This window comes from Festucalex cinctus, chromosome 8 (assembly GCF_051991245.1).
Source record: "Festucalex cinctus isolate MCC-2025b chromosome 8, RoL_Fcin_1.0, whole genome shotgun sequence".
NCBI lineage: Eukaryota > Metazoa > Chordata > Actinopteri > Syngnathiformes > Syngnathidae > Festucalex > Festucalex cinctus.
The window spans coordinates 30,381,409-30,407,740 of record NC_135418.1 but is presented as its reverse complement, the minus strand read 5'-3'; the positions used below and the strand labels follow the sequence as shown (position 1 = coordinate 30,407,740).

Here is a 26,332-nt window from a genome sequence, read left to right as displayed (position 1 = left end):
GAAAACTTATTGGACTGCAAGTCAGTCACCAGTGTCATGCTGCTTGTTTCCCGCCATCCTGGTCTGGTGGGCGGGGATCATCTCCAGCCGGACCAGCTCGCTGGTGCTGGCCAGCAGCTGCGTGGCCTCCAGGACGCTGCAGTGCTCCGTCGACGTCCCGTCGATGGACAGCAGGCGGTCGCCGGCGTGCAGCGCTCCGCATCTGACGCCGGCCGGCAGATGAAAACAAACAAACCAAAACCAAACCAAACCGGGTTTGTCGCTTGTTTGTGGGCGGGGGTTTCCGTACCTGTCCACCACACTTCCGGGCTTGACCCGCTGGATGACGATGACCCGCTTGTTGCCATGGCCGGCCGACGTCAGCGAGATGCCCAGCGTGGCCCCCGGCGGTTTGGCAATCTCCACCAGGAGCGGACCGGACGCGTTGGTCAGCGTGTCTGATTGATGGGGAAACAATCCGATATTTCAGAATGCTGAAATCGTGGCGGGTGCCGGCAGCCGCGCTTCACTTTCCACGCAGTGAGAGGAAGATGTGCCTCCAGAATTTGTTTTGGGCAATATGACAACATTTGTCTTTGATGGTGTGTGCGCACGCACCAATGAAAACTACAAAAAAACTCAAACTAAAATTCAAAAAACTATTTCGTTAACAAAATAAAATCAAAACAAAAATGTTTTTAAAAAAAATGATAACTGAAACTACGTTTTATGTTTACAAAACTAAAACTAATTAGAGCAAAAATGTCCTTCATTTTAGTCTTTGGTAATTAATTTAACGCATGAACCATCGGGGCTGATTTGAAATGTGATTTTAAGTACGGTCGATTTCATTTGATATGAACCGGAATAAGGACGTTTGAAAAGTGTGTCACACAGAACGTCATCTTGCAACAGCCAATAGAAGAGCACCAAAAGATGGCGTCGCTCCCATGCCGTTTTTTTTTGTTATTTTTTTAAATACTGCGCACAAGTAATACACATTTATCAAATAACCAAAACTAATAAAAAACTAACAGAACCACCCTGAAAAGTAATTAAAACTAAATTACAAACAAAACGAAATCAAAACCAACTAAAATGAAGAATTCCCAAACTGTACAATATAATAAGCCTGTGACGCACCCACGATGGTGACATCATACTCGATGTGGACGAGAGCTTCCTGTCCGCACTGAGCCAACACGCTGAGGGCGTCGCCGTGGCTGGCGTTGTGCAGCGGCACGCCGTCCACCGTCAGGAGGCGGTCGCCGGGACGCAGCGTGCCCTCCCTGGACAAAACAAAACAAACAAAACACGCGCAACATTTTGCACAGTTCAGTCTTTCGTTTATTTCATTCACTTGCAAAAGAAAAACAGCAACGATGTTCTTCCTTGTTGAATGAAAAGGAGCAGAAAGCAGACTGAAGGATGACTGCAACAAAAACGCCAAGGAAGTCGTCATGTGGCTTTTCAGCCTTTTTTGTGGGTCTGCTCTTGGTTAAACAAGTCTCCCAAATTTCATGATGCAGAGTCAAACTGGTTTCCGGCTGTGAATTATCAAAGATTCCTGGTCACGGCTAACGTGACTCTCAAATAGCAGCTTCCAAACAAAATGGCAGATTTCTTGTTTTTTTTTTGTTGGGTCTACTCAAGATAGACACGCCTACCAAATTCGATGTTGCTGAGTCAAACCGGCTTCAGGGGGCTGATTTAAAAAAAAAAACAAGTTTGTGACAATTGGCATCCTCGGTGCAGTCAGCAGATGAAGGTGACGAGCGCTCCCACTTGACTTGCTGCTGGCAAAATATTTGACTTGTTCCCTCGCTCCGGATTTTTAAGCCTTTTTCTCATCAACGCCGGAAGAACTCTTAAAGGCTGCGCTGTGTGAAAGTGGGGATTAACTTGCCTGCGACTGGCACATAAATGGGATGGAAAGCAGCGTGAACGCCTCATTTCCTCCAGGCTGACCCACATTTTTCCCAGGCAATTTTCCTTGCTTAACTGAGCCTCGGGCTGCGCCGACGACTCTGACGAGGCCGTGGCCAAAGCCGTGTCTTTGATGCTCGGGTCTTTCTTGAAGGAAAGGTGGACGGAAACGCTCCGTTGAGGACGCTTGCCTTTGTAAACCGTCTTCAATGTGTATTTAAAAAAAAAAGATGGATGTCGGCGTTGTTAAGGATGCCATTGTCTTTGATGTTTACAAAAACACAACCTGCGCTTTGGCGAGGACCACAATGAGGTGTTCAAAAACACGCACAGACAACAGGCAAAGCTGAACAGAAACAGAAAACAGATATCAAAGGCGTTGTGAAAAAAATATATATAAAGGCGGGTAAACGGTCATTAACGACACACAAAACAGACTGACATCAAACTCACAAGGGAAATAAGACACATGGAAAAAAAATGATGTAAAACGTGTCAACTACACGAGAAAACCCAAAGAAATGTGAAAACATGAAAGAAACATGAAACAGGCATCAAAGGACACATGGAAAAAAAATTATATAAAAAAAAAAGACCATTTAAAGACAAGGATCGAGGACACACATCAAAGACACAAATAAAAGCGGGCAGCAAAGACAAACGTACTAGACGTCAGAAAATGAACATCAAAGACACATGAAGACAAAGCGTCAAAGACACACATGAATAGTGTCAACAGCAGGGAAATAAATATCAAAGAAGAGCAAACATGTACAAGACGCATCAAAGAGTGACATCAAAGACAGAAAATGAGCAATGACTGACAAAAAATGAACATCAAAGACACGAAGAACAAAGAATCAAAGACACACATGGAAATGCCAACAACAGATAATTAAACATCAAAGACACATGAAGAACATGGGAAAAAAAAGAAGAAGACGTTTTTATCCACGAACACATGAAAATAAGAAGCACTGATTCACATTTTAAAGAATCCTATTTTCATCTTGTTTTTTGTTTTTTTGCGACTGCTGTCCCACTTAAGCTTTTCTTTCAAAGGCACGGCAGAGTAAAAATAGCTCGCAGTGTCATCCTGTCGCAATCCGGAGAAGAACACGAAGATGGTGGCGATACTCGTGCATTCGTCTTCTTCTTACCAATGACATCACGTTGGTTCATTGGCGTTTGTATGCGACCGTTCCTTACCTGTCCGCGGGGCCTCCGGGCCGCACGTACGTGACCACCAGGGGGCGAGACTTGTGCCAGTCCTCGTGGATGCCGCCTGGTTCGAAGAGAAAGCACAAACCAGTAATCCAGATGCTAAGCTAACGTAGCTTACGACATGTAGCTGGCTGCGAGCTTAGCATCATTTTGTTTTTCTTTTTTTATCTGTGCTGAAAGTGCGATTGGTCGTCCTTCTTTGTCGGGCCTGTCGTTGGTTTTACCTCTCACCACGAAGCCAAAACTGCTCCCTTCTTTGTGCAAGCAGATGTCGATTGTCTTGGAGATCACGCCTGACGTGCTGTCTGGTGCTATGAAAATAGAATTTCAAAGAATCAAAATAAAAACACATTTCAGGCCATCAAAGGCCGACTGATAAAAATGGAATGTTACTGTCATAGAATCAATAAGTACGAGTCCATTATGACGCGCTTTTGTTACATTTTTGTCCTTTCTTGCAAGCAGTTAAGAGCTCACATAGGAAGATAAACAAACATGAGATGGATCAAAACGGCTGAATTTTGCTGCTCAACTCATATTACACAAACACAATATTCACTTTACTTCACTTTAGATTCGTGGATGCGCATTGAATTAATGCTGTCACTATCGAATACAATATTTTTTAGAATCGATTAATCTAGTGATTATTCAATCGATTAATCAACTAATCAGATTCATTTTACTTTTGCATTTCTTTCCCCTGACTACTGTTTATTATTGATTTTTTTTATATATATATATTTATTTTTTTTCTATTTATTTATTATTATTGTTATTTTTATTATTTACTGATCAGTTTTATTGTTGATATATTATTTTATTATTATATGAATTATTTTTGAAATCTGATTATTTCTTATTTATTTATTACTTATTGATATTATTATTTTATGATTAGTTTTATCGTAGATGATCGTGGATTTATGACCTGACCAATATATCAATATGGCAGTATATCATCATGTTTGCTTTGTTCTTGCTTACTGCAAAACTGATATTTATGTTTATGTACAGCACTTTGTATACAGCGATGCCTGTTCTTAAAGCGCTTTAGAAATAAAGTTGTCTTTCTTTTTTTTCTCTTGACTCGAAGGATTGTCATGCCCCGCCCCCGCCCGCCTGTTGGCCAAACGCGCGCGTAGCACCACCTGTAGGCGGCAGCTCGTACTCCACCTCCAGCAGGACTCGCTCGCCGACGTTCTTGAGCAGGCTGATGATCTCCTCGTGCCGCAGTTTGGTCAAGTTGATGCCGTTGACCGACTTGATGTAGTCGCCCACGTTCAGCTGGTCGCTCCTGCAAGAGTCGTCGGCGGACGTCAGCCCGCCGCTACCGACGCTACGGACGCGCGAGCGGACGTACCGAGCGGCCAGCCCGCCGGGCCTCAGGTTGGACACCCGCGGCTTGCCGTCCTTGTCGGTCCCGCCCGAGATGGTCAGGCCCAGCGTGCTGCCTTCCTTCTTCACCAGCTCCACCATGGTCACCCCCCGCAGGGCTTCTAAGCAAAACGCGCGCGCGCACACACGGACATGAACATACGCGTCCGCATGCGGCTAAAAAGACAACAGGTGAGATGGAGCGTTGCCGCGATAGATTAGCAAGATGAGCTTCCATCACCGAGGCGACACTCGGGATCAAAACAAAAAAAAAACATGCACGCTGCAGAAGAATGAATCACGCTGGCTGTCATATTTGCATAAAACTGGAGTGCACAGATTAATCATTCTTCTCCACATCCTACACACGCGCACACAATGCATGTGCGTCTCCCAGCGTGTCGTCAAGTGTAATTAATACATTCACATGTATTATAGCGTGTCATGATGTGATATTTCATCTAGTATGCCAAATGTGTCTATTCGATTCATGATAGTACAGTATAGTTTTGCTACATGCCTTGTGCACTGCATCTGATGTTAACGTGACCATGATATTTAATATAGTGTGACATTATACATAATATGCCAGTACTACATGCCAGTATGAAATACGGTGTTCCCTCAGTGTTACATTCCAAAAACTACCCGCAATAATGGTAATCTGCGTTAATAAAAAAATAATAATAATAACAAATTCCCACTCATTAGATATATTTTGACATTAATTATATATGTTTTTTCGTTTTGGTATGACTTTTACTTTATTATAAATACTTTTTCATTCATCATATACTGTATGTTCTTTTTTTCTTTTTCCATTTAAATTTTTTTTAAATGTACTTATTACAGTATACTTCATCATTTATGTGTTTTTTTTTATTTACAGTCATTTTGTCCCCATTAGAAGTATGTTTTTCTTTCATGTACATGTAATCCAGCACAGCATATATTTTCTATCTCCGTAATGCAATCTGATGGAGCGACAGGACAGACACCGTTGGAAAGGTCAAATCCGTCCCCGGTCGGACGTCGGGCTGGAGAAATATACCCAAAAAATAAAGAAGTAAACAAACCAAAAAGCACGCTGTAAAAAAAGAGCGAGGCGCGATAAACCAGGGAACACTGAATAATATGGAGTACTATGATATATATAGCATGTCATGATATAATGTAGTATTTCACGATGTGTATCATATCATGTGACATTATAAACAGTAGAAGTGGTTGTGCCATCCTGTGGATTATATTAAAATGTGTTATGATAATTATGATATGGTGCATCAAGATGTTCATGTAACTAATAAACAGTGTTATATTCTCTTGAGTATGAATGTACGACATCGAGTGTGTTGCGTAGAATTTCGTGAGCGACGTTGCATTGAGTGGAGTGCCGCAAGTTGCCTGCCTGGTATACTGTGTCTCCTTGAGGCGGTGTTGCGTTCCGGTCCAGACACGTCCTTGCTCTTCCCGTACGGTCCGTCATCTGCACACAAACACAACAAGGTGGAACCAGCTTTACTTCCTTCCTTACATACTACACCATCGCCCCAATGATGCGTCGTCATGCCGATGACGTTCCGTGTCCTCGTTTACTCGCTACGTGATCGCGTGAGCTGCGGTCTGCTTGCAAAGGCCAAACGCTCAAATGGTTCTTTTGACTTGGACTTTTTCATTTTTTTCAATCTTTTTTTTAGCACTTCTCAGCACGGGAAGCCTTGAAATTCAAAGCGGCTTACGCGTACGTCATCACGTGAGAGGATTAACGGCAGCAAGGAGCACAAAAGCTCGCAAATTGTCTCTAATGTTCTGGCTTCAAATCGTTATGAAATGTATCTCCGACTGGAATTTGGGCCGCCACTGACCACTTCATTAAGTGCACTTGCATGCTAACGAGACACAAGCCGTCCTCACATCCTCCTTTCTCGTGTCCTCAAATCACCCGGCGGAAAATTCTTGCATCCTGACGACCTTTGCACTTTCAAAACTTCCATTCTTGGACTTTCATTATCACATCATCGTCGCATCCTAGAATCCTTCTAAGGGAAAATTCTCACCCTCCGTGCATCCTTGCAACCTTGCGTCCTCGCATTCTCATAACCTCGCATCCTTGCAACTTGCCATTCTTGCTTGAAATGTTACCTTCTCGCACACTTGCATGATCACATCTTTACATCCTTGCAACCTTGCTTCCTTGTATTCTAACCGCCAACAAATCCATGCATCCTCGCAACCTCATCAACATCCCTACCGCCCCATCAAATCCTCATCGCCATCCTTATAAGCTTACATTCCAGCTTCCTCACATTCTTGAAACATACCTGGCATCGTCACATCCTTACAACCTTGCATCTTAACATCCTCGCATTTGCCTCCTCAAATCCTCCCCTCCAGGTCTCCTCGTAACCTTACATAATAGCCACCTTAGCTCCTCATAAGTTCACATCTGAAAATCCTTGCATGCTTCCCCGATCCCCAAAGTCAAATTAGTTTTGGCCCTCAAGCCCTAACAATGAATTCTCCATCTTATGTGCAAGGAAATAACACAAAAGCTTGAAGTAAACGTACTTTAGTTTCATGAAATACTTGTGAAAGGATTGAAAAGACACTTGAAGAGCTTCAGATAAAAGCGCTACCTGAATGCGAAGGCGCCTGATTGCCGTCATTATGTTGCTGAAAGTGGCGAAAGCGACATGTAATTAGCCAGCGTCCACACAAAGCGGCACCGTGGTTAACTCGTGCTGACGCACGCACGCACGCGCGCACGCGCCTGTCAGATGTGCGCCGCCCACGTAAGCAGGCCAATGGAAAGAACAAGCAGTAATTAAGAAGCTTAATGGCTTTTGTGTTGTGCTTAATTGCAGCCTGATGTGTCAGAATGGGGGTTGGGCAATTGAGGGGGGGTCTTTGAGTTCGGGATGTAGCAAGCGGCATCATCGATGCTGATCACATGTTGTTATTTGAGTGTGCGCGCGCGACATCCGGAAACGACGACGTCGGCGCGTCAACACGCGCAAGCTTGAAAGTTCGCAAGAAGAAAGAAAAGCTTCAAAGCGTCGCTCGATTCGCCAACCGTCACCACAAACAAACAAACGCACCAGTCGACACGCTCGCTTTCTCCACTTTTTCTTTTTCCTTCTCCTTGCCGGGACGAGGGAGAAACATCTGAAAGACTTCACGGCACAGCAACGCCATTCAAGAAAAAACATCAACACATCCGAAGGAGCTGAGGATGCAAAGATGGAAGGATGGAAGGATGGGGTGAAAACGGATGAGAGAATGGGAGGATGGAAAGGACAGAAGGATGCGAGAAGACGAGGATGTGAAAATGTAACAATGGAAGGATGTCAAGTATGTGAGGAGGATGCAAGTATAGAAGGACGGATGTAAGTTTGGAAGGATGGAAGGATGAAAGGATGGAAGAAAGTGAGGAGGTGACAATGACATGGATGCCAGGATGTGATCAGGTGAGGGTGCAAGGATTTGAGAATGTAAGGATGCAAAGACATGAGGATGAAATGAGGTAAGCACATGAGGATGCAAGGATACTAGCAGGAAGGAAGTTTTGAAGGATGCGAGGATGTTAGGAAGCAAGGCAGCAGCAATCGGCGACACTTTCCTCGCGTCGCATCGAGCGCGACTTTGCCGCTCAGTTTGAGGCCAAACGACTGCACGCGTCACGCCGTCAAACGAGCACATTAGCGGCCGCCGGCGCGCTATCCAATCGATCGGGCCGGATTTCCCCCGAGGCCGAGCGAGCGTTTGTGTGCGCGTGGCGACGTCAAAGTGCGAGCAAAAGGAGCCATCGGCCCGTTTGTCTCGTTTGCTCCCGCTATGCTCGCCGGTGCACGAAATAGGATGGCGCTCGTTTGGTTAATAACCTCGCTGACGCTCACTCCAGTCCGAGTCGCTGGCGCGGCTCCATCAGCGCCCAACGAAACACATTCAAAGAAGCTGAGCTTCCCACCCACCTACCTCCCGAACTCGTAGCCACCTAAAAATAGGCCAACCAACCTAATTGATCACTATAATCCACCCATTGAACAAACCAACTAACTACAGTACCTACCAAATATCTACAGTTCAGTATACTCACTTAACTACCCGCCTACTTACCTTCCTAAATCCTGACCTAGCGACCCACTTACGTACCCAAGTATACCCACCTGATGAGCTACCTATTTACCCACCTACTTACCTACCAAGTGACTGAAGACTAACCCCAAACCTGACTAACTTCCCTACTGTACCGACCCGACAACAACCTGCCTACATACATTGAAAAAAATAAAATAAAATCGAGGCAACAAACTTGGATATTTGAAGCTGGTCAATTTAACTACCTGTGAAATTCGGGTAAGTCCATTTTCATACCAAAGAAATAATATTTCACACAACCTTTTATTCAAGCTTAACTTGAAGATACGAGCAAAAACAACTCGCTGACATTGTCGCCGTCATTTATTTACGTTTGAAACTTTTTCCAAATTAAATGTGTATTGTTTTTTTTAGTGTGTGCATTTTGATTTTCTACCTTCCTAACTAACTCAAATTTGTTTCTTTGCACTGTTCATTCTTTTGCATTTGTGTCAAGAATTTTTCAGATTTGTTTCATCCTCCTGTTACATCTCGGGTCAAATGCGTCCGTTTGGAAATGTAGAAGAAAAAAATGTATTATATGTATTATACTTTTAAATGTATTCTGTCAGGCTTGTTTTTTTTTCCCTTTGTAAAAATCTAATAATACATGAAACTTTGAAACTCAATTTGCATTGTAATATGATGAAATATAGAGCAGGTCACCCACACAGGATATATCTATTCAACGGACTAAAGAAATGTTTTTCATAAAGATACAACAAAATTGAATGAAAAAAAATGAAAAAATAAACATTTTAGACACAAATTCAAAACATGAACATGCTGGGAAGGATCCGGCCTGTAAATATGACGAATAATGTGACGTTTCAGTTCAAACAGTCAAATAATGGCACACTTGCCATCTTTGGTTTGATAGTCAGGACGGCGTGCAGGTGTTCATCATCTGTGATGTTTTAATATTCATCACCGAGAGCAGCTGCTCACGCTGATATGCGCCGTGTTGGTAAATGTTCAGCTACGACGTTACTCGGGAGGCTTCGCGCCAGAGAGCGGAACGGCAAACGTGTTGTCGGACGGGAATTGCGCTAAAGGACGAGCACGAGTTGAGACCATGTTACACGCTGCCGCTCTTGCCCTTCTTTCAACAAGAAACCAACAAAAAATGTACAACAAAAAGGCACACGGGGTTCAAGATGCACATAGATGCCGCTACGGAATGTTTGTTGCTTGCGTATCGTCCGGTACGCAAAGCACGTTCGTCACTTCTTTTTGATTTCCGTTGATTGTACGTCCTCAAAAATAAAACGTCAAACTGATAACGTTTAGCGTTATAGTAACACTATTTCAAATAAGTCATGCTTATTTAGCCGTGGCTAACGTTGGTTTTAATGCTAGCTTAGTATTGCTAGCGTAGCAATGCTGTTTTGTTCAAGCTGAATATTTTCTTCTTTAGTGTTATAGTAACACTCTATTTCAAATAAGTCATGCTAGCAAGTCATGCTAACAACCGTGGCTAACGTCGGCTTGTTGACAGTGTTAATGCTAGCTTAGTATTGCTAGCATAACTGCTGTTTTGTTGAAGCTGAATATTTTGTCCTCTGTGCCAACAATTCTTGCTAGTAATTTTAACACAGCAAACTCCATGTTGAAATGTTTTATTTTGTACGGACACACTGTAATAGTTAAAAGTTATAATAGTGTAATAGTTAAAATCGTGTCACTTTCTAGTTACGTACAGCTAAAAAGTATTGCTACTTTTGAATGGAGAATGTAGTTCAAAACCGAGTTGGCAAGCGCTGTAAGTGACAAGTCGGCGTTGCGAAAGATTGCTGAGCTTGTCAAGCACACTGTGCAGGCTGATTGCATGCGATTTATCAAACCGTCACTGTTGGGCGGAAAGCTCACCTGTCCAAATATGGTCAATTTCATATTCTGTCCACAAACTGATACTATTTGTATGTCCGCACTTTCTTCTGTTATTTACACTATTAAGTTAAACATTTTGAAAATGGCTCAAGAATAATTCTAGTGTGTTGAAATGTAAAACTTTGCCACTTCTCTCACTCTGCGGGACATGTGCAGCATTATGGTGCCTCAAGACTGAAAGTTTTTTTCAAGACAAGAACAAGTGAAAATAAGTTAGATTCAGTTCAGTAAGTCTGTTTTGCTTGTTCCATAGCTTCATTAGCGTATTCTTTCTAATTTATTTCATCACTCGTGGCTCTTTGAGCTTGGGAAGATGATGCAACTCCAGTTGTTTACTTTTGTCAAGTTTAACAGCTTTTTTGTCTGGTCAAGGAGGTTGGCGTGAATGCAGAATTTGTTGTGTCTGCAGCTGCGGCTATCCAAATCAAATTGAGCTGACTGGAGTTGAACTATTTTTTTCCGCATGTGGCCCAACGATGACAAAATTGAAGTTGGTCCATAGAGGACAACTTGGAGCACTTTCAATGCTCAAGTTAGCTCCCCACAAACACAATTTATGTCCACATGCAGTTTCAGTTTGGCATATTCACAATAATCACAAATAATAAGAATAAAAAAATAAATTAAAAAAAAACTGACTCAGCTTCACTGCTGACATTTGACACAGTGAAGGCAAGAGAAGCAGCAAACATCCGTTTTTCAACACTCGCAAGGCGTCGCACAGACGTTTGACCGACACAAAGCGGAAATGTAATATTCGCGCCACATGTCACACCTGTTGCAAACTTGACCAGTCACGTCGGTCGCTCCCGTTTCAATGAGATTGCTTAGATGAAATAAAAATAAAAAATAAAAAAAAAAGACCATGTGGTGCATTTGTGTCATGAAAAGTGCTAAATCTGTTGTTGTTAATGAGAGCAGAAATTAGACAGCAAATAGAAAATGAGCCAGACAGCAAGTGTCCTTTGCCTGAAATACGTGTAAGCATTTACTTTAAAATATGCAGTAGTATAGTCATAAAATGTGGAATTAGACAGCAAACATGACGTTAGCCAACATAAAGAGGAACTCATACAAAAACTGTGGAATTAGCCAGAAAATCTGACAAATTAGCCAGCACACATGAGATATAAGTTTGCAAACATGAAAAAATAAGTCGGTCTGAATTTGAAATCAGCAAATGTGAAAACGTGGTGCAAATAAAACATGAGAAATGATTCAGCAAACGTGGGAAATTAGCTTCCTAGTGGAATTAGCTAAAAAGCATGTCAGGATAAAGTAGAACAGGCATTAGCCTGGAAAACATGACAAAGAAGCCAACACACATTTAGCTTTAACTCATAAATATTTGAAATTAGCCAACAAACACCAGAAATTAGCCAGAAAACGTCCGAAATAGCGCAACTTGAAACAAACGGCGCGATCGCTTATTAGTATCTCCCTCTAGTGGTTCTTGACTTTTTGGCACCCTTCCTGTCATCAATGGTTTGGTCCGAGCCCGACGACATCAAAGCTAGACTGCCCCCTTCAGGCGGGGAGTACTGAAAATAAATTCACCACTGACATCTTTTCACATTGTAGCAACCTGAGCTCAATGGCGCCACCTGCAGCTCGCTAAGCCAGCACCACAAAAACTACACTTCCTTCCTTCCTTCCTTCCTTCCTTCCTTCAACAGTCATCGCACTCACCGCCAACGCTGGCCCCGACGTCCCTCCGCAAACCACAAAACATGACCGCAGACATGGAGGAGATCAACTGCCGTGTCCGCAGCCGCACACACGCACTCGCGCACTGCTGGGAGAGCCAAGAGGAAGAGCGCAGAGAGAGAGCGAGAGAGAGAGAGAGAGAGAGAGAGGGAGAGAGAGAGGGAGGGAGAGATGTGGACCGTCGAGCGCTCGGGGAGCCAAGTGCTGATGATCAAAGATGACTGGCGCTTACGTTACTACCGCTCTAAACCCCCGAGAGACAGAGAGAGAGTGCGAGAGAGAGAGATGTCAGGATATCAGGATGCGAGGATGCAAGGTTGTGAACTTGTGACGATAAAAGGATGCGAGGATGTAAAGAGGCTAAGAGGTGAGGATGGAAAGAAGTCAGGATGCAAGGTTGAGAGGATGCGAAGATGCAAGAATGTCAGGAAATGGTGACACAAGGACATGACACTAGGATGTACGGGCGCAAGGATGCATGCACTTCACAGAAAGAGGAGACAAGTACGTGAGGAAAGCATTGAGGCAAGGATGCCAGGATGTCAAAATGTGAGGATGCAAGCATGAGAGGATTCTTGTATCTAAGGATGTAAGGAGGTGAAAATGTAAGGATACAAGGACGTGAGGAGGTCAAGATGCAAGGTTGAGAGGATGCTTGGGTGCAACAAATTGAGGATGTCTGCCAGCTAGGACATGAGGATGCAAGGGTGCATGAGAGGAATTGAGGAAGAGGAGATGAGAGGGTGCTAGTACACGAGGATGCAAGAGGACGATTCAAGGAGTTGAGGTGCTCGTGTGCAAGGATGGCTTCAAGGATTCCAGGAGGTAAGGATGGAAAAGATATAAGGAGGTGAGAATGCAAGGATGGAAAGAGGATGTGAGGAAGCAAAGAGGCAAGGACGAAAGGATGCAAGGATGCGAGAATATCGGAATTCGGATTCGAGGATGTACGAGAAGGAAGCAAGGACGCAGGCCTCAGTTAACTTTTGACATTTCAGATGAGCGAGATCATCGTTCAGCATTCGTGTGCAAGGGAAGTGACAACTGTAGCTTGAATTATTTCCAGTAGTAGCGTCAATATAGTCTGCACACACGTAAACAGCCATATTTGAAAGCATGTACAAACACTGTGAGTGATATGCGTGTGCGTGTTGTCAGTAATCAGCCTGCTTCTTATTTACGCTCTGTCTCGCGCTCTCTCGCTCTGTTTTGGTCAGTTGTTTTTAGAGCTTACTCGCCCGCCTCTGCCTGACCTACTTTTTTGTCTTCCTAAAAAAAAATAAAAAAAAAATGAAATAAAAAATAAAAAGTTCATTCTGCATCTTTGCATCAGCATCACTTGGCCGGCATCCCGTCTGACTCACACAAACGCGCCCGCAGCTGCTTTTCACCGCTTCCTTCATACGTGCCGCAACGGCCAAGCAAGACACATGAAATTAACCAGCAAAACATGCGACATTAGCCTTCAAAAAATGTCAAAATTAGCCATCACACGTGAAATAATTAAGCCAGCAAATGTGTCAAGTTAGCCAGCTAACTTGAAAAGTTAGCCAACAAGATGTCGGATATCAGCCAGCAAACAGTCAGAAAACATTGGATTTAGCCATTAGCAGGATTAATTAGCCAACAAATGTGAAATTTCCCAGCAAACTTTTAAAAAAATTAGCCGGAACACGTGAAATTTGTCAAGTAACATAATTGTCAGATAAACTTGAGAAATGAGCCAGAAAACATCAAATTATCCAACGAAAGTTGAACTAGAAAACATGTAGCATTCGCTAATAGCTAGCAAACATCTGACAATAACACCCAAATGTGAAATTAGCAGGCAATCACGATTTGCCAGCAGAAATGACAAATTAGCCAACAAATGTGACATTAGCCATCAAACATGAGAAATTGGTCAGAAAAATGTGCAATTAGCAAAGCTTGATTATAATAAACACGATTAGGAGATAAGACCACCACCTCTGTATACATGTAGCGCGTACGTACGACGCCGTACTACGGCCACATAGAAGTATATATTTTTTTTAGAGGGCGGGGGCAATATGACGAGAAAAAAAGTGGCAAATTTGTCCTTTGTGGGATTATTTGCTTCCCGTACGTATGTGCGCGTGTAAGCATGAAAGCCTCGAGGGAAGCGGAGGAGGACGGAGTGAAAATGAAGCGCTCTTGAGAATGACTCATGTCAGCGCACTCGCACAAACACACACATACGCACACCACACATGTACGCACACGCACGCGTGGTGGTCCGAGGTGGTGGTGGTGGTGGTCTTATCTCCGTCTTCCTCCTTCTGAAGGATTCGAGTGCAAATGAATCCGCACTCGGAGGATTACGTCGAAGAACTTTGAAGTGGCAAATGACAAAATAACTTCCCCTCCCCTCCTGTTGGGGGCACATGAAGATGAGGACGTTATACTTTTGCCAACAAATGTGACACAAACTAAACTTTAGCTAGCAAACATCAAATTAGCAAGATGAACACATTAAGTTAGCCAGCAAACGTGGAATTAGCAAAACAAACTTTTGACATTAGCTAGCAAACATCACATTACTCGCCACCAAAGCAGACAGCAAATAAGAACAAAAAATTGGCTAATATGATAAATGACTTAGCTACCATGATAACAAAGCCAGAAAAATATGAGAAATTAGATTGTCAATATGTGACACGAGACAACAAACTTGACTTTAACCAGAAAACGTGTAATCAGCAAAAACAAACGTGAAATTAGCCAATAAATAATCCGCTAGCAAAGCTGACATTAGCCAACAAAAACGTGACACCAGACAACAACCATGTGACTTTAGCAGTAAACGTAAAAAATTGCCAGCAAACATTTGAAAGTACAGTAGCGAGCAAACACGTCAAATTAGCCTGCGGACATTAGAAATGACAAACTAGCAAATGAGCAAGGAGGCAGTAAACACGTCAAATTAGCCCGCAAATATGCTTAGTGTGGATTTAGACAACAAACATAAGAAATGAGCCAGAAAAACTAGCAAGAATCTTCCATGAGCCAGAAAACATATTTCAATAGCGACATTATTTGGCTTTTAAATGTGATTTTGCCAACAATATAAAACGTAGCGAAGCAGGGATAGGTCGGTCAAGAAAACAAAATCGCTTTCTGTTTCAAAAGAAGTTGACAACGAGCAGAAGTGACCTCGTAACGAGCTTTGTGGTCTTTTTACTTAACGAGTCATTCATTCAATAATGATATTCTGCATATTTCATTTTTTGTTTATCTCTCTTTTAACTGCTGTCTGCCTCGGCCTCCATCTTGTTTCCCTCTGGTGGCCACCGGTATAAATAGGCCTCCCTCCTAACGCGCTAATTAATCTCTGGTGACAAAAAAATCAAAGGAGGTGCATCTGCATGAGTGAGAGGAAGGCGGCGAAAGCTCAGGAAGGAGACGGGAAACAACAAAAGGTCGGATCAGTGGAACGGAATCCGTCACAAGTATTTACAAATCAACACCATTCTTGCTTTCACGTGAAATAAAAAATGTACTCTTGGATTAGCTAGCAAACGTGCCATTCGACAATAAGCATGAGCAATAAGACAGCAAACACGCAAAATTGGTTAACTCGTTCACTCCCAGCAGCCATTTTGACGGAAGCGACCCTTACTGTGCATACTCTAGCATATAAAAAAACATTAGAAAAAAAACAACAACAACAACAACGTATAAATAAGTTTTTGGGAATGAAGGAAAGGAATTAAAAAACACATTTATACGTTTTTGGGTTTGAATGAGTTAACAGTCAAGTTAGCAAAAAAAAAAAAAAAAACATGAGAATTTTGCCAACAAAAAGTGTGCCAAAATTTGTGCATTTAGACAGCAAATTTGATGAATCGTCATTGTGAAATCAGTAAGAAAACGTGAATTTAGCAAAATGTTAAAGTAGTCAAAAAACTCGACAAATAATACAGTAAGCATCAGAAATGAACAAAATAGTCAAAAAACATCAACTCTGCCAGCAAATATTACATTTGGAAGGAAAACTTAACCATCATGCATGATGAATAAATGTAAATTTAGAAAGGAAATAAGCAAAACTGAGAATTTTGACAGTAAAAGCTAGCCCAAAAATAAGCCTGCAATCATGAGAAATAAGTGTGAAATTTGTCCCCCAAAAAATCTGAAATTAGCCAATAAACATCTCAAAGCTAGCAAACATGATAAACATATAAAGTTATTCCCCCCCCCCAAAAAAAAAAAAAAAAAAAAAAAAAACACAATTGGTCAAGCAAATGTATCAGTCATCTCAACAAATAAATAGCCGAATTGTGGGAAAAATTCACACGCCAAACTCAGTTTGGTGAAACATCATGAAAGTTGGTAAACACGTCAGACGCGAGTAAACCCACAAAAAAAAGTCTCAAGAAGCCACGTCTGAAAAAACACAGCAAGTCAGCCATTTTGGTTCAAGCGGCCGAGTGGATTTAGTCCACACAAGCCAGTTTCCGTTAGCAATATGCAATTTGGTAGACGTGTCTATCATGAATAGACCCACAAAATAATTTCAACAAGCCACAGCTGAAATGACTCAGGCGGTCCGAAGCAGCCATTTTAAATTGAATTGGCTCAGTTATGCCATACTTGGCTTTGAAAAAAAAAAAAAGTAGTCATTTTGGTTCAGCCGTGCCTGATGGGATTTGACAAAATATTCAGCCAGTTTCACTCAGAAAGATGAAATTTGGTAAGCAGGTTTATCATGAGTAGACCCACAAAAAAGTCTCAAGACGCCATGGCTGAAAGGACACAAGAAGTCGGCCATTTTGATTTGAAGCGGACCACCGAGAGATTTTGTCCCATCGCAACCTCTGATGAGATGCGATCGGTTTGTTTTTGGAGATATATATATTTTTTTTTTGGTTTAGCATGAGGCCACCATCTTGAGTATCAAACCGACAGCCGTCAATCAGCTGATCGATACAAATGACAGAAGCAACGAGCGGTAATGACGAGCGGTCTCAAAAGGCGGCGCTTTGTCCCCGTTTCGCTCCCTTTGCTCGCCGTCTCCGAGCTCGACTTCAAAGCCGGAGATCCCCAAACCCATAAATAAATCATCAGAAGGGGCCGACGGCAGCCCCAGAAAAAAACCAAAACGACAAACGCCGACGCAACGGGTCGCGCGATCCGTTACGACCACAAAGGAAATTGATGATGTAAAAATAACAAGAAAATTGCACAACAGCTTTTATAAAACATGAGAAGTCACGTTGGAGACAAAACCTTTCAGAAGAAGAAACACGTGACGGCACGTCGCCATGGAAACCCAGGTCAGTCAAAACCTCCAAAAGACTCAACAGAAGCTGAAATTCAATATGTAAAAAAAATTTAAAAAAAAAAAACACTTCCGGAGAGGAGAAATGACGAATTTTGTCTCAAGTTTTGATCTTGGGGAAAACGTGCGTCACCGAGGACGGATGCAAAACCCAAAAAGCAAAAAGCAAAGAAAAAGTTTGATGAGGTGAGGATGAAGTGAGGAGTTTCACCTTTCTGCAGGAGGAGCCGTCTCTTCAAGATGGCCTGAAGAAAAAGCATGTCGCCGCCTCGCCTCGCCGCTTCCAGACCAGATTTGCCGAATGTGGAGCGAAGGAGGGAAGCTCAACTTCTGTCTGCGCTCACTCGCTCGCTCGCTCGCTCGCTCACTCGCTCGCCCCTTAAACGCTGACTGCTCAGCTGCGCAATCAACTTCATTTTATTATTATTTTATCGGCGGCACAGTCACATTTATTATTCCGGTTTGTTCTCCGTCTCCGTGACGACTTTTCTTTGTCATTGCACCATCTTCCTCGTTTCTGATTATGCACAAAAAAAGAAAAAAAAAGAAAAAAAGTTGCAGCTTAAAGCCTGCGGGACTTTTGATGCCCCAGTTTTTTTTTTTTTTCTTTTTTTGCGGCAGATTCCCCGTTTCTGGTTGGGCCCACATGGGGAGCGGCAGGTGATGAAAGTGCGCCAAAAGATGAAAGCGGGCCCACGCTGCGAGTGACGTCTCTTTGTGGTGAAGTGACCGGACTGGCAAAAAAAAAAAAAATCACAGCTCGCTCGTCACTCGCTATTCCACAAAAGCCGACCGCTGCCGGTTAGCATGCGGCACAAGTAGCAACCTGGGCCGTAGCATTGCGCAATCAGCGCTGGCGATACATTTGGGGCCCACCAAATCTAAAAGTTGTGACTGGGGATGTTCAATACAACTTTTTCAAACCGATACCAATACGAGTAGTCACACTAGATTGGATCGATACTCGCCAATCGCTGCTCCTGAGTCGCTAATGCTTACAAACGTAGAGCTGCCTTGTGGTCATAAACATACAATTGTTTACCGCTAATTGGGACACAGCAGACGAGAATAGCTTTGGGAGATGCACCATAACACTCATGTAAAACAGAACTCAGAACGTTATGAATGATGGCGCCGAACCAACCCGTACACTGTGTACAGTTTACAAAACTCATGATCACAAACATACAATTTGTTTGCTGTCATTCAGGTAATGAACCACAATGCTTGTGTTGAACATTTAGCCATCTTGTGGTCACAAACATACAATTGTTTGCAGGCACTTGAATCAAGAACCACAACATTTTGACACAACACAGAGCCTCCTCATAATCACAAACATACAATTGTTCACCGTTATCCTGAGCATATGAAAATAACCTTTGATAATTGTGCTACTCATTCTTACAAACATACAATTGTTTGCAGTTCTTTCAACTAAAAGTTGTAACCGTTATACAAAACCATGAGCCACCTTGTGATCACAAACATACAATTGTTTAGTGTTACTTGGAATGTGGCATATTCAATCGGTTCATCTATAAACAGCATGTGGAGGGTTGAGTTTAAAAAAATAAATGTCCCGATGAGCTACAACACAAACACGGGCGGATTTCTTTGTTTAGTGTCTTGTAGCGATGTACACGTTTCCTGTGATCCCTGCTAGCATCACAAGATGTAATTTTAGGTGGAGTGCGGCGAGGGGGACGACGGCGAATGAGAAAATCCAACTCGTCTTCTTCCTCCTCCACGCTGTCAAAGCGGGCGGGCGACACTTTTAAAGCACTACAAAAAAAAAAAAAGCAAGCGTTTGTTTGTGGTGGTGCGGGTGACGTGGAGGTGAAAATAAAAGTGCAGTCACCAGGCTTCTTCGCTCCTTCCACATCTGAAGCCAGACACCAAAAAAAAAAAAAGTCCCAGAAAGAAGAAGTTTCCAAGTCAGGAATAAAAATGGGGAAAAAAAATGTTTGCATGCATCTGAGACCGAAGTGGAAATGTGACACAGTGTGATGGGGAGGAAAATGTTGGTGTCAGATGACGTTCCTCTCAGGCGCACAGATCATCACTCAAACTTTTTCATCTCACGCTTGCTTTCGTGGCTCGTCGGGAAGAAAAAAAAAACTTACTGGCCTGGAAAGTCAGCAAAAAATGCTGCTGGAAACGTACCAACAGAAATGACTTAAAAAAAAAACAACAACAAAAAAAAAACGGGTGGTTTAAAAAAAAAGAAAGAAAAAAGTTTGGTGAGAAAGTTTGTGGAAAGATCCAATAGTTGCCCAACAGTTGGTGAAAAAATGTCTCCAATTTTTTGAAGATAATGTTCCAAACTTGGTGAAAACGGTTCAATTTTTGGGGTGCAAATACCAAAGTGTTACTGACAATCGTTGAAAGTTCGTTAAAAATACCTAAAAGTTGTTGGGGGTTTTTTTTACCCTGAAGAATTTGTGGAAATTATCAAAAATAACAAAAATTGGTAGAACTAGTTGGTGGAAATAAATAAATAAATAATATATATATATATATATATATATATATATATATATATATATATATATATATATATATATATATATATATATATATATATATATATATATATATATAATACACATACACAAATGAAGAATCACGAAGTTTGTTCAACTTGCTCGGCAATTGGTGCTTCAAAATCATTCCACATGCATTCAAATGATAGCATTCAGCTTTCAGCATTCCCACGCAATTTCACCACAAATTGCACTGAGTTTATTTAAATACATATTGTTTTGTTTTTTTATTGTAATTTTCTCTCTTTTTTCCCCCTTTGGTTTAAGCACCTGACCCCCGACCCCCCCCCCCCCCCCCCCCCCCACACACACACACACACACACAAAAGTGCGTGCACATGCATGCAGCACATCTTTCATTGTTGACTTTTTAGCCATTTAGCCATCACAATAGTCCTGCGAAGCTCCGCCGAGCGCTTTTCACATGGCGGCGGCTTTGTCAAGAGATTTGACGTGTGAATGAGGTCGCGTCGACGCCGAAGCGGCTCTTAGCGAGGGCGCGGTAAGCGCGCCGGCTTTCCCGACGGAAGCGACCGCGCGGGCGAATCGGCTCCCTTTGAAGTCGTTTTCCATCGACGCCGCGCACAAAAGACGGCGTCGGCGGCTTAACACGTGACCCAAAAAAAAGAAAAAATCCTGTCGTTCGTCTTTAACGGGGAGCTTCAATGACTCCCACGCCGTGCTCGTAAATTTCACAATTTGCATAATTATTCTGGAGACAGATCTTTAATTATAGAAACATCATAATCATGAGTTGAATAATATTATTATTACTGCACAAAAAAAAAAATGGAATCACATTAGCAGTTGGTGTCATTACTTGAATTACATTATTATTGTCTCGGAAATGTATTTCATATGAATTCACTGATGGCTTTAAAGCAGAAAATGACACATAATCGTCACAATTGTCAATTTTCTGTTCACTTCTACAGCTAAATGCACGTCGACATCAAAAGTCGCTTGCGTCAAAAAATAACATCTTAAAACAAATACAATAATTCATTGAAGTATATTTTTCAATCAATTAACTATTTGGGTGCTATAATCTAAATTGTATCTATTTCACACCTATAATTGGAAAATGCATAACTCTTTGAATATTGCTTATTTGTTGTATGCTTCATATGTGTTGCTGCTTCCTGTGTGTTAAAGTGGCACTTTGAAAATTTCGAATTAGCGATGCTAATTTCCGTTAGCTTGTCTCCTGCATTTGGCATTATGTTAGCATTAAGCTAGTGGACTTGATGCATCGCGGAAATGATGAACATTTTTGCCGTTTCAAATGTACAATGTTGCTTTTAGGAGTCCGTTTTTCACTTCAACTTGGAGCGACAAATACAAATCTTGAAGCAAGCGCACTCGTCGTCGTCGTCGTCTTTGCTCCTCCTTCCTTCGTTTGTGTGTTTTTTGTCATCATTTATTATGAAAATGTGTCTGTCTCGTCAAGCGCGGCTCACCTTGCGCCCCTAACGAGCGCCGTGTGCTCCCAATGTGTCACAAATCTGCCTTGACGGGATAAAACATTCATCAAAGACGCGCACACGCACACGCTCAACTGATGAGAAGAAATTTCACTTCCTCCCTGCAAATGGAAACTTGTGAAAATGGAATTTACCAGAGCTTACAGAGATAATAATGTCTTGGTGAAGCAGCATGTGGTTTAGACAAGAATGTTTTGATTATTTTTTTTAAGTCTTATTTTGATTTGATTTATGGTTTTTCCTGTATTGACTGCTAATGCCACAGATCTAAAAAAAAGGTTTACAATTGCCTTTAGGTGCCAGAAGATGGCAGCAAAACACTTTTCCCCAATTCGAGAGGGCTACGGTCTGACAAAATAAGCTCCTCCCCTCACTTTAGCAGTGTTCCTGAGCAAGTCACCACAAGATGGCGCCAATCCACTGGAATGGTTGCCAGATAATGACAGCGGATGCATAGATAGATGCACAATGGATTGGCCGCCAGCCAATGTCAGACAAACAACAGACTGGTCACTAGCTAGCCAATGCTAGGCTACATCTAGCTAAGCAAATAACTGGTTGATAGCCAATGTCATAGCACATGTAAACAAGCAATAGACGAGTTGTTAGCTAGCTAATACCAGACTACATCTAGCTAAAAAATAGATTGGTCGCCAGCCAATGTTACGACACATAAAGAATGGAATGGCTGCAAGCTAGCCAATGCTAAGTTATATCTAGCCAAGCAATTGACTGGTTGCTCACCAATGTCATAGCACATGTAAACAAGCAATAGACAAGTTGTTAGCTAGCTAATATCAGAGTACATCTAGCTAAACAACTGACTGGTCACCAGTCAACGTTACGACCCATAAACAAACAATGGAATGGCCGCAAGCTAGCCAATGCTAGGCTAGATCTGTCTGAACAAATGACTGGTCGCTAACCAATGTCACAGCACATATAATATAGACTGGTCACTCTAGCCAATATCAGAGTACAGCTAGCTAAACAACTGAGTGGTCACACAACTAGACAAATAATGAATTGGTTACTAGCTAACCTATGTCAGGGTTTATCTGGCAAAAAAAATGGTCTGGACGCCAGTCAAAATCAAGGGATACACAGACAAAAAAAAAATGGACTGGTCACCAGTCGACGCCAACCCTTCCATGCGTGTCACTCGCCTGCCTTCACAAAGATTAGTGACAGTAAAAAAAAAAAAAAAGTGGCTGTGATGAAAGTGATATATATATTTATTTTTTTTGCAAAATTTTCAGCTGTCAGCTTGTAAAAGTCGTCCCGCTGACTGTCCACGCGCGTCAGGCGTTAATTGCCGGTGGAGCGAGTGTGGAGTCGACGAATGGTCGCCTCATTAAGGTGAGTGACGCGCCGATGACCCGAGGACTGCTTCCACCTGAAAACCACCTGGGAGCTCGTTAATGCTGCCGCTGCACTTTAGTAGGCAAAAGTTGCCGACGACTCAGAAAAGCTACTCAACCTCCACCAAACAACTGGAAACCAAACAACTCGTAAGTAACAATGACTTACATCAATTAATCAGCTGTCAACATATTATTTCAGTTCAATATTTTCTTGACATTTCTTTGACGACTTCAAGTATTGAGCGCGTGTGAGCACTTGAGCTCGTATGGTCGCTCAAAGTCATTTCAAAACGATTAAGTCAGCGTGAACGGCACGCCGGCCTCACAGCGGTCGCCGCTTTTTATGCGGGATGCTGCGGCGCAAAGTCAATTACAAGCCGTGCGGCGAAAAGGTCAGCTACGAGTGCGCAAGTGCCGGCGGGCAGGAGGCAAGTCAAGTCCGCTGTTCCAACGTTTTGGATTGTTATTATTATGTATGGCGCTCCGTGCTGGCAATAATTCATGAGCAAAACTTTGGAATCCGGTCGCACTTCCACATGAAGTCTTGTCCAGCGAACGGCCGATTCACACGGACTGCGGAACGGTTTTCCGTAAGGCTTCCGCACGGACCGCAAACGGTTTTATTTTGAAATATAGCGGTGTCGGTGTAAGATGTTGCAAGATCGTATCGGGGTCACCCAACGAACACGTCCCGCGACAGGATTGGCTGGAAATGACCCGGTTGACGTCAAACATTGGAAGGAAAATATTAAAAATGGAATTTAAATAACAAAATGTACGGACTGAAATTGTAAAAACGTAAATAAAAGTAAGACTATATACGACTATAAATGATATACACAAAATAATTGTCTCAGATGTGACAAATATCGTCAGTTTCCATTGTTAATGTGTTCTTATTATCATTAATTGATTGATTTGTGAACAGCTAAAAAAAGACACCAAATCGAAGCTAACTTTGTTAGCGCTGTTGTACTGACGTCACCGCCAGGCGCTTCAATCTCATTTTTTTTCCCCACACTTAAAGTATCATGCTTTTATATTGTTAGGTTTATTTACATTTGTACAATTTTAGTCCCTAAATGTTGTTATTTTGAACAACTGTAATCCTGTGGCGTGACGTCATCTGCAGGCGACCCCGATCACATCTGACAGCGACACCGGATTGATCTTGATGCGAGACGCGCGACTTCCGGACCGGCTCGTGTCATTTCTTCGGCTTCATGAAGTCGGTGCAAATTGGGCGGAACAAGAAAAATGAAGGAACACGCGAGGGAAAAAAAAAAAAACCCACAAGAACCCCAGTTGGAAAGCTCTCACATAAGCATGTAGTGGTTGTTAACTTAAGTTAAGTTATTTGCTGCACCAAATCTTTCATCGGACATGTCCCGATTTCACAGACGTTTGCAGGTTAGCGAATGTTAGCTTCAGAAAGCTAACGGTGAGACAATTTTGCATCCTTTCCAAACTTATTAGCAACATGAACGATTTATGGACTGATGAAAACGTGTTAACATTTCTCAGTAGATTGCAAAAAACATAAATAAGAAAATGTGCCCCTCCATAATTTAAAGCCGCTTAGCCATGAAAAAAATATGACAACAACTTTTAATTGTCATGAATATTAAATGCTGTTGATTGCTTCTTTGCTCAAAAGTGATCAAGTTTGGTGCATTTAACAAGAAAGATCAACATGAATGAAAGATAAGAATGAAAAAAAAGTGTTTGATGAATTATGCCTGCATTCCATTACAGGAGATTTATTTGGCTGGAACATGAATTTTGAATCGTTGCAATTGGGCAAAATCTGGGTGCACTCAGAAATGAACATTTCTAATCAAAATGGAAGACTTCCTGTCTCTTTGTGGGCGTGGCTTCTTGAGAATTTTTTTGGTGGGATCTTCTCGTGATAGGCATGTCTACCAAATTTCAAGCGTCGAAGATAAACAGGCTAATGGGGCTGTATTATTATTATTATTATTATTATTATTATTATTTCTTTAAATCTGCCTTGGTCAAACCAAAATGGCTGACTTCCTGGAAGTTTTTTTTAGGCATGATTGATTTTTATTATTATATATTTTTGTGGGTCATGATAGGCATGTCTACCTACTGTCATTTTGTTCAATTCAAATGACTATATGGGCTGCATTTTTTTGCCCCCAAATCAACTCGGTGCAATCAATTGTCAACAACAACGAATACAATTGTTGGTAAAATGCACAAAGCGGTCGACTACTTGTATCTTTTTGCAACTTTTTTTTGCTGAAAATCATTTCATTTTCAAAATATTCCTCTTTTTTTTGTCTGTGTGAGAAAGACACAAAACAATTTGACTACACGAGCAGGTGGAGGCGGTTGACTACATAAAAAAGCAGAAGAGCAACTACAGAATTGTGAGACACGCACGCACGCACGCACGCACGCACACACCCCGTGAGGTCAGCACATCAAGCCTCAAGCTGCACACCCACGCACACACATACTAGCACTGTGCAAAAACACGCACACACTTGAAGGCTCGGGCAGGTTTAATGAAGATGCAAAGTGCATGAAAACACACCTGATGCGTTGACAGGACAACACGAACGAACGCAAACTAAGTCACGCACGCACGCGAGCATTCAAGGATGCAAAGTTTGCATCAAGCACACCTGATGCTTCGCACAAAACGCACAAAATGACTGCGCACGCGCACGCACGTACCCTTGATTTGGCGCCTGATGACCCCCAAGCGGCACTTGAGTGACACGGAGAACATGCCGCCGCCAAAACCGCTTTTGCTTTCCTCAGCGCGACATGTTGCGAGCAGCTCACCGGAGAAGTCACATGGCCAAAAGGAGCCCGGCGGAGATTCCAGCATCCTTCCAACGCTTTCCTCCTCCCTCCATCACTCCCTTCTCTCTCTCGCTCGCTCACTCGCTCGCTGGCTGGCGTGAGTGGAAACGGCGTGAAATGAAGCCGCCGCCTCCTCACCTCCAACTACACCCTCGACTTCTTCGTGTCGTCACGCGTGACCTCCCCCAGGGAAGCAAGCGACGAGCGGCCGGGTTAGTTACGCTAGCGTGTGGTAACCATGGCAACAACGCCGACAAACAAGCAAACTTTCTGCCTGCTATTGATATGCTGCATTCGAGGACGGTCGGAAGTCGGATAAATCCCAGTTGGTTTTTCACACTTCCGACCTGAAAGCGGAGTTAAAATCATGCCAAAACCCCGTAAACACAAAAAAACCTGATCTACCTACACGAAACCTGATTTACGTACACAAAACATGATCTAAACACAAAGAAGCATATTATCTTCAATTACAAAAAATAAATCTTTCAAGTGCAAAAAAATGTTTTGCATATGTAAAAAGCAATTATGGATAAAAGTCAGAAGACTGGGGTCGAC

At 42.4% G+C, this 26,332-nt stretch overlaps 1 protein-coding gene across 25 annotated transcripts in view; it reads right to left on the bottom strand.

Annotated features, from left to right (window-relative positions):
- Window positions 1–26,332, bottom strand: part of grip2b (glutamate receptor interacting protein 2b) — a 52,399-nt gene that overhangs the window by 10,754 nt on the left and 15,313 nt on the right. For 10 of the 25 annotated variants that reach the window (XM_077528529.1, XM_077528539.1, XM_077528542.1 and 7 more), the window contains 7 exons: window positions 5,915–5,992; window positions 4,493–4,628; window positions 4,281–4,426; window positions 3,354–3,440; window positions 3,115–3,190; window positions 1,123–1,268; window positions 30–437 (listed from right to left, as the gene is read on the bottom strand). In XM_077528529.1, the coding sequence (XP_077384655.1) occupies window positions 30–437; window positions 1,123–1,268; window positions 3,115–3,190; window positions 3,354–3,440; window positions 4,281–4,426; window positions 4,493–4,628; window positions 5,915–5,992 (1,077 nt within the window). Of the gene's footprint in view, window positions 1–29; window positions 438–1,122; window positions 1,269–3,114; window positions 3,191–3,353; window positions 3,441–4,280; window positions 4,427–4,492; window positions 4,629–5,914; window positions 5,993–12,222; window positions 12,423–17,753; window positions 17,903–25,642; window positions 25,803–26,332 lie in introns of those variants that run through there. The other 15 variants (XM_077528532.1, XM_077528544.1, XM_077528545.1 and 12 more) reach the window with 10 other exon arrangements.